Source organism: Cnephaeus nilssonii (assembly GCF_951640355.1).
Source record: "Cnephaeus nilssonii genome assembly, chromosome: 8".
Lineage (NCBI taxonomy): Eukaryota > Metazoa > Chordata > Mammalia > Chiroptera > Vespertilionidae > Cnephaeus > Cnephaeus nilssonii.
In genome coordinates, this window is record NC_137079.1 from 99,444,220 (window position 1) to 99,459,936 (window position 15,717).

Consider the following 15,717-nt stretch of genomic DNA (forward strand, 5'->3'; position numbering starts at 1 on the left):
TCTCTCTCTCCCTCTTCCTTCCTCTCTGAAATCAATGAAAATACATAAACAAACAAACAACAAAGCTTCTAAGTTATGTCGTGCACTTTCAGGACAGGGACTAACTTCAGTGTAAAGCTGTTTACTAGCAACTTGGTACACAAAAGTAGGCTTTTACCATTACTGTGATTCTAAATGTGCTGAAGTGTTATTGATTAAACTATAAAATTGCTGGAAGCTATCCATTGTCAACACTATCATGAAAGTGCAACAGGAAACTTGGAAGGCTGATGGGTCTTGAGCTTTAGCAAGGGCTAAAGCTATGTACCAATTGTTCTGTTGAGATAATGGTGGCTCAAGCAATTTCCTGACCTAATAGTCTCAAAGTAAATCTTTACTGATATTTACTAACCTTTAAGATAGTCTGTCTGCTACCAGATTGCCTGCCTAACTAAGGGCAAGATGTGTATCTAAAACTGAATAAAAGCTAACAGGTCCAGGGCTTTGGGGAGCCTCTCTACCAGAGAAAGGTTTCCACCTGGCACCCCATGCCTTCAAAATTCATATTGCTTGTCAAGTGTATTCGTTTGTGCATGGCCCCTTTCCTAGATCCTAAACCCTAGCCGCAAATGGATGTGGTATTCACATAAAATAGAACATGTATTTTAGTTATTTAAGATATGAAGGTAATACTGCTTAAGAGTGTTTTGACAATCACATCTGCAAACAATGCAAGGACATAAATAAAATGAACTTTTTCAATCATCTCCTATGCATTTGAACATTCAAATATGAAAATGCAAGTTTCTCTACTAGTGAATTCAGGAAATCCATAAAGGATTTTGATTCCCCTTATGACCCTTGAGAGGAAATGGTCCAAATCTTCTGACTACCCAACACCTGGCACAGCCCATGCTCAATAGATGTCTACTAATCTAACAATTAACAAGAACATATACATTCTCAATATTAAAAGCACTTGAAATGTTAAAACAAGAACATCTTAGTAGAACCCAGATGAAACTTGAACTAATTTGGAAAAATTAAAGATGACTCTGGAAATAGTCTGCTCACGTCACAGACCTTGTAGGCCTTTGTTTCTATAACCACTAGCAACAATGGGCACTGCACAATAATAATAATGTGTAAGGTTAGATTTCCTCCCCTAAGAGTATCCCAGAGGCATCAGCATATGATATTCTGATACCTTCTCTCTTCCTATAAGGTTAGTAACTGTTGCCAACTACAACAAGAGTTCAATAAATGGTTGTGTGGTGTGTTGTTTTTGTTGGGGTTTTTTTTTGTATTTTTAAAAAAATATACATTGGCTAAATCTGTTAATGAGACATGAAATGTAGATAAAGGAAAAAAGAAATTTTTGCTATAGAAGAAAACAATGAATGATGTTATTAAGAAACAAAATGGCCAAAATGTCTGTACAATTCTTTTCACAGGAACCAATCCCAGAAAAGTCCTGAGAAATATGTCTGTACAGTTTTTTTCACAGGAACCAATCCCAAAAAAGTCCTGAGTAATTTTATTTTCTCAAGGATCATTGCATCGACCAATGACAGAAATGAACCTTCAACTGCTTCTCTATATAGAAACCCCACTTATTTTTAGAGCTTATTATTTTCCCCCAATTTGGAGATTTAACCTCAGAGACAGAGTTGACCTTCTCATTTAAAAAGTCCCAGTCGGTGGGGTCACTGTGCATTGTGTGGTTGTTTGCAAGGCCACATCTGCCTAAGTGGAGTGGAGTCACTGCCAGCTGCTGTTGAGTTAAATATGGGACATCTCCTCCGTCTCTTAGTCTCCTAAGCTGCACTGTGAGTAAACCACCCCAATTCTGATTACTTCACACCAGTTTACCTTATCCATTATTATTCTCAACAGAAAAGTATTTGATATTTAAGACTCTTGGCCACTAAATCTCTAGGCATGATAGCTGGAAATTATTTCCAAAATTTACTCCTCCATTTCCTGTATACATTAAAAATTATTCTATGTTCCTCTGGATACCCTCCATGTTGTGAATTTTCTCTTGCATAAGGACTCTGGCTGACAGTGTTGGAGACCTCAAATCAACTCATAAAAGAGTTTAAATTACTTTCAATTATCCCCATGAAAGCTATCCAGAACATGAGGAAAAGATTAAAACTGTGCAGCCTATTGTGGAAATCATATACCTTGTGGCAACCATGTGTTTTAATCTCTTCATCAGGTCAGCATTTCCACAGTTCATTCTCTGCATCTTAACTTTCATTTATTCTCCATGCAGGAAATTATCCATCCTCCACATATAGGCAGCCCATTGAGGCTAGACTGCAGTGGGCATACATTTCATACTAATGAACTGGCTGCTTTCCAGAACATTGTTGATGGCAATCATATCTTACCATCTGATGTTAATACTGACATTGAGAGGATGTGCTAAACATTAACTAAAATTAATGTTAATTCCATCTACCATGTAACAGCAAGGGCTTTACCATCTTTAGGTCTTTGGATTTTTTATGTTCCATTCACAGTGTTCAGTCACCTAAGCAGTGCTTCCCCAACTTCAATGTAAATATGAATCATATGAGGATCTTGTTAAAGTGCAGATTCTGATTTAATGGTCTAAATGGGCCTGAGAGTCAGTATTTCTGCAATCGCGCTGGTGGCATTACTACTGCTGCCCTCAAACCACTTTTGGTAGCAATGTTTTAATAACATGAGTAAAGCATATACCTGAGCATGTAGTAGAACTTCTTATGACTTTTTTCTGTTGTATCACTAATTACCAGCTCCCAAACTATTACTCTGAAAAAGCATCAAAAATAAAAATTTACTTTTTAAAAAAGATAATGCTTGCCTTGAATTATTTTCTTCCTATGAGATATTTTTAAAATAAAATATTGACTTTATTTTACTACCTGCCAAAATATGTTTAGTTCATGGTATTCCAAGAAGAGAAAAAGAGAGATTAGAAAGATTTCTCCAAAGGACACTCCTAGCCCTATCATTCTGTGGTTCTACTGATCAGAATCTGAGCCACAAGTTAAATCAATAAATGTCACTTAATAAATATTAAACATCTAATAAGGGCAGTCAATAATACAGAAGTCATGAAATAAAGAAAAATATCAGTTAAGCAGGTTTTCTAGAGGGATAATTAAGAAGGAGTAGCAATAGCTATGAGAAGCATTCATGTACCTGAGATATACATTACCATTTTTAATGTCTTTTTTGTTTTCAATATTTTAAAATGTATATATATATATATATATATATATATATATATATATATATATATATAATTCAATTTTAAAAAGAATATAAAAGTCAATAAAGTATTATCTCCTTTCTCCAGGATGTTTTGGTCTTACACGAGTGCACAAATAGTTATAACTCAAAGCAGAAGTGACTAGGCATGAAAAGAGAATTATCTTGTGTTTTTCCCTTCAAGGAGAAACTCCTAATGGACCATCATAATTAGGCTCTTATTGACCAAAAAAGTCTATGTTATCTAGTATTTATGAATAACTAGAGGCCCGGTGCATGAAATTCGTGCACTGGGGAGGGTGTCCCTCAGCCCAGCTTGCACCCTCTCTAATATGGGACCCCTCGGGGGATGTCCAACTGCAGGTTTAGGCCCGATCTCTGTGGAATCGGGCCTAAACCTGCAGTTGGACATCCCTCTCACAATCCAGGACCGCTGGCTCCTAACCGCTCACCTACCTGCCTGATTGCCCCCTAACTGCTCCCTTGCTGGCCTGATTGCCCCCTAACTGCTCCTCTGCAGGCCTGATTGCCCCCAAATACCCTCCCCTGCTTGCCTGATCACCCCCAAGGCTTTTATTAGTATAGATATGACCCTGCACAGAAAATTTTACTAACCCTGCTTTACAATAAGGGCTTGACGATTGAATCATTAGGACCAGACACCAAGATTTCCTTTCTTTGAATAGTGGAGGGAATACTTACCTTGTCTTTAAGTTGCCCAGAAATTAAAATGAGATAATGACTTAGAAAAGTATAAAAGCACCATATAAAGACAACTGTCTTTTTAATGAAGTGGTAAAATGAAAAACACTTTTTATTCTCCCCTTCTTTCCTTTACAGCTTTTATTTAAACTTTGAAATTTATAAAAATTTCACTCCAATTTTCATTTCTTTACATTCAACATTATTTTGTATTGGTTTCAGGTTTTATATTAGTTACAGAATAGTGGTTAGACAATCATATGCTTTACAAAGTGTTCCCCGATATTTCTAGTACCCACCTGGCATCATACCATCATTACAACACTATTGACTATATTCCCTATTTAAGTGACAATGGGTTTACAGGTTCCTTTCAGTCTTTCTTTTGTGTTGCTCGTCCTTCCTTTACTTTCTCACTTCTTCCCTCATTTTATTTATATAGTATCTCAATTGGCCATCAAAGCTCAGTGAAGGCACTGGGACACGCTTAATCCATTTTACAGACCAGGAAACTGAGGCCAATTCCAGTTGGCTGTGGAACTTGACTCAGCACACAGGAAGCCCTCAGAGCCATGCTCTTTGCGCTTCCTAAGGGGCAGCCGCCCAGCAAACAGAACAAACCTTCCAGTCAGGCTTCCGAGCCTCTTTCTCGAGCACCTCTTCATTGCGGATGCTCCACATTCTTTCCTCTCCCCGTCCCCTGCCCTCCATTCTTTACTGTCCCCGCTTCTCCGGAGCAGGTGGAAGGCTTCGCACTCACTGCCTAGGCATGCTCTGCCATGGGGCAGGGTGTAGCGAGCTTGCTTTTGGGTCAAGGCAGGAGCAGGAGTCACTGCCTCTGAAGTGTGAAGGCCGCCTGAGTGAGGCCCATTAGCACTGGGAGCTTCTCTGAATCACATCAGTCAGTCCAGTACCCTGCAGTGCAGCACCCCTCCACTGAGGTGGCACCACCCCTCAACCCCCGCCTCAGCGGTGAGGGTCCTGGCCCTCTGCCAGGAGTCCTTCCATGCCCCTTGATCCCTGGCTGGGCCCACCCACGTCTTGGGGGCACTGCAGAACCTCTGTCTCTCTGCAGATGAGGCAGATCCCTGCCCTAGGTCTCTGCAAAGCTATGAATCTGTGGCCAGAGGCCTGGTCTGGGTCTCAGCAACCACATGCAGGCAATGTTCCCAGGGACCCCTGGAGCGGCTGGGCAAGTCCTGCCTCACCTCCCCGGGGTGCCGATCTCCCCAGGGACCTCCGGGAGCGGCTGGGCAGGCCTGGCCATGCCCCCTGTGTTGCTGATCACCCCAGGGACCTCCGGGAGCGGCTGGATGGGCCCGGCCACGCCCCCCTGGGTTGCCAATCTCCCCAGGGACCCCCTGGAGCGGCTGGGCAGCCCGGCCTTGCCTCCCTGGGGCGGCGATCTTCCCAGCGACCCCCGGAACTAAGAGGACTGGGCGCCGCCATCTTGATCTTCTCAACAGCCGGATAGGCCACCCGGAGTCCTGCCCCCCAGCCTCCCGATGGCCCAATTGTGGGCTTAGCGGAGGTGCGGTCAATTTGCATGTTTCTCTATTATAAGGTAGGATGCTAGACTTATTTCATCAGACACCTTTTGAAATATGTCTTATACTTTTTTTTTCCAAAAGCGTTCTAAATTCTGAGATATGTTTAACTTCCAATAACTGATTACATTGAACAAAATCTCAAGTGTCATTCTCCAGCCATAAGTAAGAGCACACAAAAGAAGTTCTGCAAAATAATTTCTAGAGAGGAAAGCAAACTGGACAACTTACCTTCCGAGGATCTTAGACTGGGCAATAAAATAAAGTTAAAGAGGAGATGGCTTAATACTTTTAAGACATTTCCCACATTAATGTACATAGTATCTTATGAAATTGTAAGCAAGAAACCAAATTGTATACAGAGTAAGATATAAATTTTTAAAGAAAAAAGCAAAGTAAATAAGCCAAAATATTAACAAGAGCCATCTTGTCAATGATACTATAAATAAATTTAATTTATCTTGATATTTACTCATTTGCTTCAAAATTATTTACAATGATCATATATTAATCTTACAATGAAAAAAGCCATTAAAAGCAAAATCTTCCATTTGTCCTTTTCGTTCTATGGAATGTTGTTTACAACATGGTTCAGATTTAAAATCGGATTTTTTAAGTTCCATTTAACTTCTTAACCTTCCTTTTTAATTTAATTTCAAGGATTTAAACTTATCAGAAAAGTCAGCTGTAATATGTTATACTCTAGCAGCACAAACTCCCAGACACTGCAGGTTTGTGTATCTGAAATCATTGGGCCAAACACTATTCATGAAAATCTCTTATTGATGTCTCACCAATTTTTAAATTCATAGAGTATATTAATTAGCTGGATGGCTAAAACAATGTCAGGAAGATTTAGAGCAATTCTCCTGACTCCGACGGTGAATATTTTCTAAAAGACTGTCTATTGTTTCCCCATAGGATACAAGTTCTTTCTACAAGGAAAATGCTCTAAAGTTTGATGTGTTTTTGTTTTTGTTTTTTTGTTGTTAGCTGTCCTAGAGTCATTAAGGAAGCAGGAGTTTGAGCTAGAAAAGAAATGCCATGATGAGCACCTTACATACCATGGGTCCACGGCAGAGAGTACCACAAGGGTGATTAGTCAGCTCCTAAATGGCCAGGGCCTGTTAGTACTTTGGAAGTACTGCACTAAAGGTGTAGCCCATGGCAAACTCATCAATCATCCAGTCATTTCGACATTCAATTAAACGAGCATTTACCAGGTCAGGTCCTAGAGATACAGAAGCAAATAGAACACTGTCCCTAGCCTCATCCTATGAATTCTGATGGGAGAGACAGGCATGTCAATAGTCAACAGGCAGCATAATCAAGAATTGTGGGACTACCTAAAATGGACAGTTAGCAGAACCCCAGGAGATGGAACTGTCAGTTCCACATGGGGAAGTCAGGAAATGTTTCACAGATGAGGCCACCCTTAAGCTGAGTGTTGAGAAATGAGAAGGTCCTGGCTTTGCAGAGCTGTGGTGATGATGCAATGAGATGTATGAGTTTGTCACATGGATTGTTTCATTAAATCATCATAACAACTTCTAAAGCAGGCATTATTATCATTCCTATTATACAGATGAGAAAACTGAGAAGTAACCAAGAATTAACTCTTTCCAATGGGAGAATGGACTACACTATGGCTAGGGGTAGAGGACAGACTTCAACTTAAGTCTATCAGTCTTAAATCCATGTTTGAAACTAGTCTATAAACACTAGTGTTTTCCCTCTATATTATGCTATGCATATATCTATGCTAAAAGTACAGCATATCTAAGCATAGTAAATATACAGGATTCCAAAACTTCAATAATCAGTTAAGTGGGGAACTAACTTAAATTGCCAGGCCTGAATGAGAAACTCAATCCAGCTAGATTGTTCAGACTGAAATCTGAGCACAGGCCCAACTGGCTTGAAAGTCCAAGTTCTTTGACTCACCCTAACATGCTCCCTGAGGGAAGAAGAAGCTCAAAGGCCAAAATAGGGCTCTCAGCCTTTGCAAAAGCAGAAGTTACCACAAGAAGTTGATCCCAAAACCCTGTCTTATATAAGTGGCCAAACTGCCTGAAGCATACAGAGGGGTGCTTCAGGGAACATACCTTCAGTTCTATAGTGGGACACTGTAGAATTCATTTTACAGTAAATTAGAGTTCAATTTACATAAAATTCACTTTTGCTAAAACTAATCTGAGCCTTAAAAATATAAATCACTGTAGATGCCCATAATTTATTGCTTTGTTAGAGAAGCTCAGACTGTTAGAAAAAATCTTAACTCTTCCCAGTTTGGAGGAAATAATACCTACATAAGGAACGATATCGCTTATAAGTCATGAAAATCAACCAAAGGTATGTAACAGAAAATGGCAATTCTATTCTGGACACATTAATTCCCTAAGTAAAGTATCATAATTATTCTTCAGCTCCTTTTTCTTTTAAAACAGGTAAAATTTTCCATAAATTCAGAGCTCTAGCAAATCTTGAGAATAGTTTAACATATGCTCTAAGCTTCTGTAGGAATTTTTAATTTGGCACTTTAAAATGTAAGCTAAATTATTTGTATCAACTATTTTTTTACATCAATTGCAAACAAAACTAAAAGGTGTCACATTCACTCTCACAACATAGATAATATACCAAATCATAACACTAAAAAAATCTGTATACCAAGAATGAGGGGTTTAAATATACTTAAAGGAAAAAGGTTACCGTATTTTCCGGCATATAAGACAACTTTTAACCCAGGAAAATCTTCTCAAAAGTCGGGGGTCGTCTTATACGCCATGTGTCATCTTATAGGGCGGGTATATCCCAAACTCTATATTTTAACTGGAAAAGTTGGGGGTCGTCTTATACGCCCAGTCGTCTTATATGCCGGAAAATACGGTAATTAGAGCTATCCCAGGTTTATTGTTAAAATAGACACTACTACCAATAGCTACAGCAAATCTCCTTTTCCAGTCCAACCAAATCATATCACATCCTAAATTCCTCCCTTTCCATTTGGAAACCTCTGTTTTTCACATTTTCTATGCTCATTAATTGCCATGACCAACACCAGATATAGCAGTAATTTGAACCACTTTTTTAACTTGTAAAGGGAAGAAATATTCTGAACTCTCTAAACTCAAGTGTGAGCCAAATTATTTTTACTTCAGATTAGAATTAGGTATTAAAAACCAAAGGAAAACCAAAGATCATTTTGTGAAATCTGATTGATAGATTCCTATTGATCATCATGACCAAACTCATATACTGGCTACCTAAAATAAATAACTGCAATTATAACTCATTTACAAGCATCTTTTGAGCTTTATGTTTATAAAAAGGAAAGGGATTTAATGATCAAAACATAGAGAGAAGACATAGTAAAAGATTAATTTATTGAAAACTACTGGGACTTCCTTTACTTGGCAGCTGCTATGGTTTGAATGGTTGTGTCTCCAAAAATTCATATATTGAAACATAATTCCCAACATAGAAGACAGGGCCTTTGAGGGGTGATTAGGTCATGTGAGTGAAGCCCTCATGGACAGGATTAGTGCCCCTATGAAAAACGCCCCAGAGCTCCCTAGCCACTCCTGCCATGAGAAAAATACTACAAAAAAAAAGTGGCTTTTTATGAACCAGAAAGTGGATTCTCACCAGGCCAAATCTGCTGGCACCTTGATATTGCACTTCCAGAGTCCAGAACCGGGAAAAATAAATTTCTGTTATACATACGCCACCCAGTCTGTGGTATCTGCTATAGCAGCCAGAATGGACTAATACAGTATCTATGATGTCTGTTGTCACAGTTTACCATCTAAATCAGTTTATGGGTAGCTCTACTTTGGCTGAGTGATTCCCAGTGTTTTGCATATTAGGAAGGCAATGGATTGTTTGCTCAGTCTAGGATGTTAGCAGTGATGGGTTTTATAAAGTTCATTGCATGTGAAATGCCTATAAGATAAAAATACATCATCCTTGAGTGAGTTTTTCCTCTGCTACTAAAGTATGATGTTATTTTGTACATATATTCAATGTTGATGAGTAAATAAGATGGGAATGTACATGTATTTTCCACTTAAAGAGCAATCTAGTTTATCAATACTGCTATATGATTTCGATTCTATTTTGATACATATTTTTAAAATATATTTTTATTGATTTCAGAGAATAAGGGAGAGGGAGAGAGAGATAGAAACATCAATGATGAGAGAGAATCATGGCTCGGCTGCCTCCCGCACGCTTCACCCTGGGGATTCATTCCACAACCAGGGCATATGCCCTGACCTGGAATCGAACCGTGACTTCCTGGTTCACAGGTCAACACTTAACCACTGAACCACACCAGCCTGGGTCGATACTATTTGGAACTCTTACTATATTTCAGTGAAGAAGGGGGAATCTTTGGGAAGTGCCTTTTATATGATCTTCACATTATACTGGTAAGTTGCCTACTTAGGCACTAGCTGTTTGAAGACCTGCTGTGGTTTATGTTTCTACGCAAGGATTCAGAAATCACAGATTTAGAAGACTTAACAGTTCAAGGTAGCCATATTAGTTGTTCCCAAAAAGGAAGTTAGCAGATATGCAAATCTTATGTCTTTTGAGCTTATTTTAATCACTTAAACAATAGTCACACTCCAAATGATCTCTGGGCGTAGCTGCCTGGCAGGGTGAGTGAATGACCCATAGAAAATCCCAACATCCATTGCCTGGATGTGACAAGAGGAAATGATTATCACACCCAATAGAGCCTCCCCTCAGCTATAGAGAAAGGAAATGGAATTGTAACCTTCAGCTGGAAAATGACCTCTTTCCTTATTTGGGGGCCCTTAGTCAAGGCCCAGATAAGCAATACATCACTAAAATCAAGACACAGCAAATATTTATTTGATCTCCTACCCATGCCAGCAAAAGTTCCTGATCACATGGTGAGCAGAAGCCCCCTGAATGGTGTGAGGAGGGGGTAAAGGGGCAGCAACCTTTCATTGAAACTTCAATGGCCTAATAAGAAAATGGAGTTGAAATAATTAGAATTTGCTCACAAATAGGCCACTCATGAGTCACCAGGGTCCTGTGCAGAAACTGCAGCTCCCTGCAAAATGTCTCCTAAGTGGTGCAGCATTTCCAGTACAAGGATTCCTTATCTTAGCCAAAAAAAGCAAAACAGTGCTATGTAATTAACTCTTAGATTAGGGCTTAAAGCAAACCCAAGAGGCTGAATGGAGCAGGAATGAGTGAGAATGGCACGGGGTCTGTACCCTCCAGTGCCATCTGGGCATATGTACCAGCAGGCATGGCTCTCATGGTGCCTTTGCCAGGAACCCCAGCATCACTGATGGATACATCTATAGGCTGCATGAAGACAATATGAAAAGCTTGTATATCTTCCTCTCTACTCATTTACACAAAGCACTGAAGCTATTGATTTTTTAAAAATAATTTTATTTCCTCAATCCAAAAAAAAAAAAATCACCTTTAAAAACTATTGGGCACTAGATTTCCCATGTCATTTAGGAGTTGATACAAGAATTCAGTTACACTATTAAAAAAAGAAAGAGGTGGAACAAGCAATCTTAAAGGTGAGGTCCTATGGCAGCATACGGGCCCTGTGCCACAGTGGGCATAGTAAGGCGGTGGCAGCAGCGTGTGTCATCCTTACATTGCAGAGCATCATGACACAGGAAGGGTTGGGGTTTTTCTAAGATAATTATCAGGCCGTGGTCTCTGCAGGGATGTCAATGAATCCTAACAAACTGCCCATGAAGGCATATTTTCTCTTCTGAACAGAAATAATTCTAAAGACTCCTGGGGTCCAGGAGGAAGCATCTTTGTTCCTCCTGGGAACTCAAGCAAAATGTTTTATATTCTTTCCACTTTATCATCCTATTCCTCTGCAGCTTTTTACTATTCTTGCTTCATATTCATATACACGGATGATCAAGAAGAGAACATGCCACAATGAAGGAAACTTCACCACAATAGCAAACTGAATGCTCAACTAAAATAAAAACAACAGTTGAAATCTCAGAGGGAAGGCAGGATTGGGGGTGGGGGGTGTGGGTGAAGGGAGATTAACCAAAGAACTTATATGCATATATGCATAACCCATGGACATAGACAATAGTGTAGCGAAGGCTTGAGGAGGAAGAGGGGTGGAGGGGGTCAATGGGGAAAAAGGGGAACATCGTAATACTTTCAACAATAAAGACAAATATAAAACTATAACAATAATTGTTGAATACAACTGTCAGTAGAATGACTGCAGGAGAAAAATACATGGAGAAAATATTTCAAATGCTATTTTTGGACACATCATCCACTTGAAAAGTCTTCTTAATACCTTTACTTCTGTTTGATTCTTTAATATAATCTGCTATGGTACAGTTGTTACGAGCACAAGCTCTGGAGAGAGACTGGTTCAAATGCCAACTCTGCCATTTATATCTGTATGGTCTTAGACATGTTAGTTTTTATAGTGTGTGTGGGGGTTTTTTTGTTTGTTTGTTTGTTTTTTAAATTCTGTGCCTTAGTATCTGTTCTGTTAAATAGGAATAAAAATCAAGCTGTGACAATTAGACATGCTAACACATAGAAAGCATTTAGAATAATGCTCAAGTCCTGGCCAGTGTGTCTCAGTTGGTTGAGCATCGTCCCCTAAACCAACAAGGTTGCCAGTTCGATTCCAGGTCAGGGCACATGCCCAGGTTGCAGGTTTGGTCCCTGGTCAGGGTGTGTACAGGAGGCAACCGATCAATGTTTCTCTCTCACATTGTTTCTCTTTTTCCCTCTTCCTCTCTCTGTAAAAATCAATAAAAACATATTAAAAAGATAGAATAATGTTCAATAAAGCTATCATGTTATTATTATAGTTCAAAATTGCTTTCATATGTATTATCATAGTTGATCCCTTGAGGATCCTATGAAATAGAGGTGATCATTTTAGCCATATTTTATTGATGAGTATAATGAGGCTCAATTAGGGTAATTTGCTAAAAACATAAATAATCTGTGGCTGAATCGAGGTTTGAATCTTAGTCTTTTAATATTAAACCTTGACTTTTTCCCCCATTACATTGGATTATTAAACCACAGCAAAACCAGCTATACACTACATAAATTCCTAAAAAGAATAAAACTATTGAGAACATCAAAATATCTATTTTAGAAACTCATTCTTAAATACACAAATGATCAGTTAATGTAAGAGTTTACCAAAATAGCTAAAGCTGACTTTTAAAATCAATGTGTAGCAATTTGGAACCTACAAAATTCTGAAGTGAGTAGGGAGGAAGAGTATTTATCAATATGTAATCTTTGCTCTAAATTTTACAATTTATGAAAACAGTTAAACTCCCGTTTTGAGAAAATTCAATACACAAAGATGCAGAACTACAAAATGGTTGAGTCACACATTACAGAGGGAACCTTAAATGTTTAAATGTGGAACCTTACCATCTTATTATTGCTCTAACTGACCAGCCAGCAGTGGACTTTTTGATTACTGTTATATTGGTGACATTCAGGCTATTACCCTCTTAGATCTAGAAAATGAGGAGTTGCATTCCACAGAATCCTTATCCACATGAAACTTGGGGAAGTTTTATGAGACAAGCAGAAGATTCATGAATATAAATGAACAACTGGCAGTTATTCCTTGTTTCCTAATAAATTTTATAATTTAGAGCATTTGAATGGATCCCTAGGGGAAGAATTCTTCCACAACTAACATTCTTTCTAGCATTTGCATTTATTTCTAATTCGTAGTTTCAATGTGTTAGCCTTCAAGAACTTATATTATTCTATTTAACAAGATCAACCTTTTAACTTATGAATCTAGTTTTTATTTTTAATGTGTACTTTATATACAAAATCATTCAAGTTATCCTTCAAAATAATTTTTAAAAATCATTTGGACAGATCCACATTAAAAACTACTTTCAAGCAAAAATAGTACACAAAAACCTATATCTTAACCAAAAAGATACTGGTAAAATCTCATAGACTAGCGAATCTCACTGAACCTATGTCAGTGTTTTTTCATTCACCACACCATCAGGGTTCTGTCAAACCTTTACAAGAGTCCACATAAGACTTTCTTTAAATTCATGTGAGCACCTCACATTAAAATATCCACTCATCCAAGTCAACTGATGTGTATTCCATAGCTGAAGAGCCTCCCTTCATTTTAATTCTGAAATTATGTTTTTAAAACAAGATGCATAATGTTCTAGAAATATGCCATCAGATGGAAATACTTTATTCCTTAGATATGCACTCAAAATCTACAAAATTTAAATAAATCTCACTAGTAAACATTACTAAGACAGTGAATTTTATAAAATATTATGTAGGCAAAAGATAGGATTTAGATTTTTCTCTACTGGTCAGAGTTTATCTCCAAATCTCAGAATGCTTGCTCAAGGCTATAAGAAATTACTGTATGACAAAATTAAAAATAGATGGCTAAAAAGCACCATTATGTTAAGCAATTCATACCTGAAAAAAAACAGAAATCTCTGAGTAATCATTTAAGCTAGAGAAATGGGCATTTTTACTTTATTCCTATGATTAATCCTGTCTAACACTATCTTTGGACTGGTTTGAGACCAGCACCTATGTATTTGTTGATTAAATGACCCAACTCTCTAAATGTCAGGAAATGTATGTTTCAGATTCCCACCACATGCCACATAAATTCCTCACATCCCTGGTTCTTGCCTGAAAAATCAAGGTCATATCACAATACTTTTCTTACCTGTTTACCATCCAGAGTGTACAGGCGTTTTACCACTCCTGAGTCCAGCTTGATGGCATCAGTTATATCAGTGAGAACCTGCTCAAAGGAATGAGCAGTTTTCTTGTTCAGCAGAATTCGGACTGCTTTCCGTGGCTTCACCCCACTTCTGATGATGGTGACAAGTTTGGGCCGAATGAAATCTTTATTCTCCCGGACCTCCGAAGGGCTCCCTTTGGCAGTAGCCAGTGATGACACTGCCCGGGATGCTGAGGTGGTTTTGACATTCACAGACCAGTTGGGGTTCACATTCTTGGTGTACTCCAGTTTCTTGAAGGGCTCTATTGAGCCACACACATAACTCTCTCCTAAGAAAGAGAGAAATACATTTAAATTTACTCTAAGGTAAACTCACTCCCTTTTTCATAGTCTTTCATTTTTTCCTTTTCTACTTAGGGATGAGAGCTAGTCGTGACTTTTTAAACAACGGAAGCATGATTAATAGTGAAAAAGAAAGATTTTTTACTTCTAATTTGGCTCTGTCAGCAACAGTTTGGTATCCGGAGGGGGAAACATCACTATTCCTCCCTTTCTTCATCTTCAGATTGGTGATAGAAATATTGTTATTCAGTATACCTCATAGAGGTATAAAACTGAATTCATAATAGGAAGTATTCTTTGAAATTTAGAAATATTTATATTTGCAGAAAACTTCAAAATCAGAGGTACCTATATTTGCCACCTGAAATAATGTAAAAACTAAAACTGGGTTTAAAAAAAAACACACTTCTTAAAATAGCTATGTAATTGCCCTAGCCCAGTAGTCGGCAAACTCATTAGTCAACAGAGCCAAATATCAACAGTACAACGATTAAAATTTCTTTTGAGAGCCAAATTTTTTAAACTTAAACTTCTTCTAATGCTACTTCTTCAAAATAGACTCGCCCAGGCCGTGGTATTTTGTGGAAGAGCCACACTCAAGGGGCCAAAGAGCCGCATGTGGCTAGCGAGCCACAGTTTGGCGACCATGGCCCTAGCTGATTTGCCTCAGTGGACAGAGCTTCAGCCTGCAGACTGAAGGGTTCTGGGTTCGATTCCAGTCAAGTGCACATGCCTGGGTTGCAGGCTTGATCCCCAATAGGGGGTGTGCAGAAGGCAGCCAATCAATGATTCTCTCTCATCATTGATGTTTCTCTCTCTCCCTTCCTCTCTGAAATCAATAAAAATATCTTGTAAATAGCTATGTAATTTATAAATTTGATGGGAATGTTTGCTAAACATTTTGTAAAATCAAGTAGAATTCCAAAAACAAGCAGAATAATCATCCTCCTTCCTCTCCCACCTACACAGGGCAAGCATAATGATCTACACACAAGAGGAAGCCAATTCACAACTGTTTATAAATAAAAGGTTTTGAGAATGGTTAACTTACAAACTGCAGCTTCATAAACTCGATCTAAAACAAATATAAGATGAATAAGAATGGAGGAACTG

At 38.4% G+C, this 15,717-nt stretch overlaps 1 protein-coding gene across 1 annotated transcript in view; it reads right to left on the minus strand.

Moving 5' to 3' along the window:
- Nucleotides 1-15,717, minus strand: part of DCLK1 (doublecortin like kinase 1) — a gene marked incomplete at its 3' end in the record, with an annotated part of 486,231 nt that overhangs the window by 452,263 nt on the left and 18,251 nt on the right. The window contains exon 3 of the mRNA XM_079779242.1: nt 14,245-14,591. Coding sequence (XP_079635368.1) covers nt 14,245-14,591 — 347 coding nt within the window. The remainder of the gene's footprint in view (nt 1-14,244; nt 14,592-15,717) is intronic.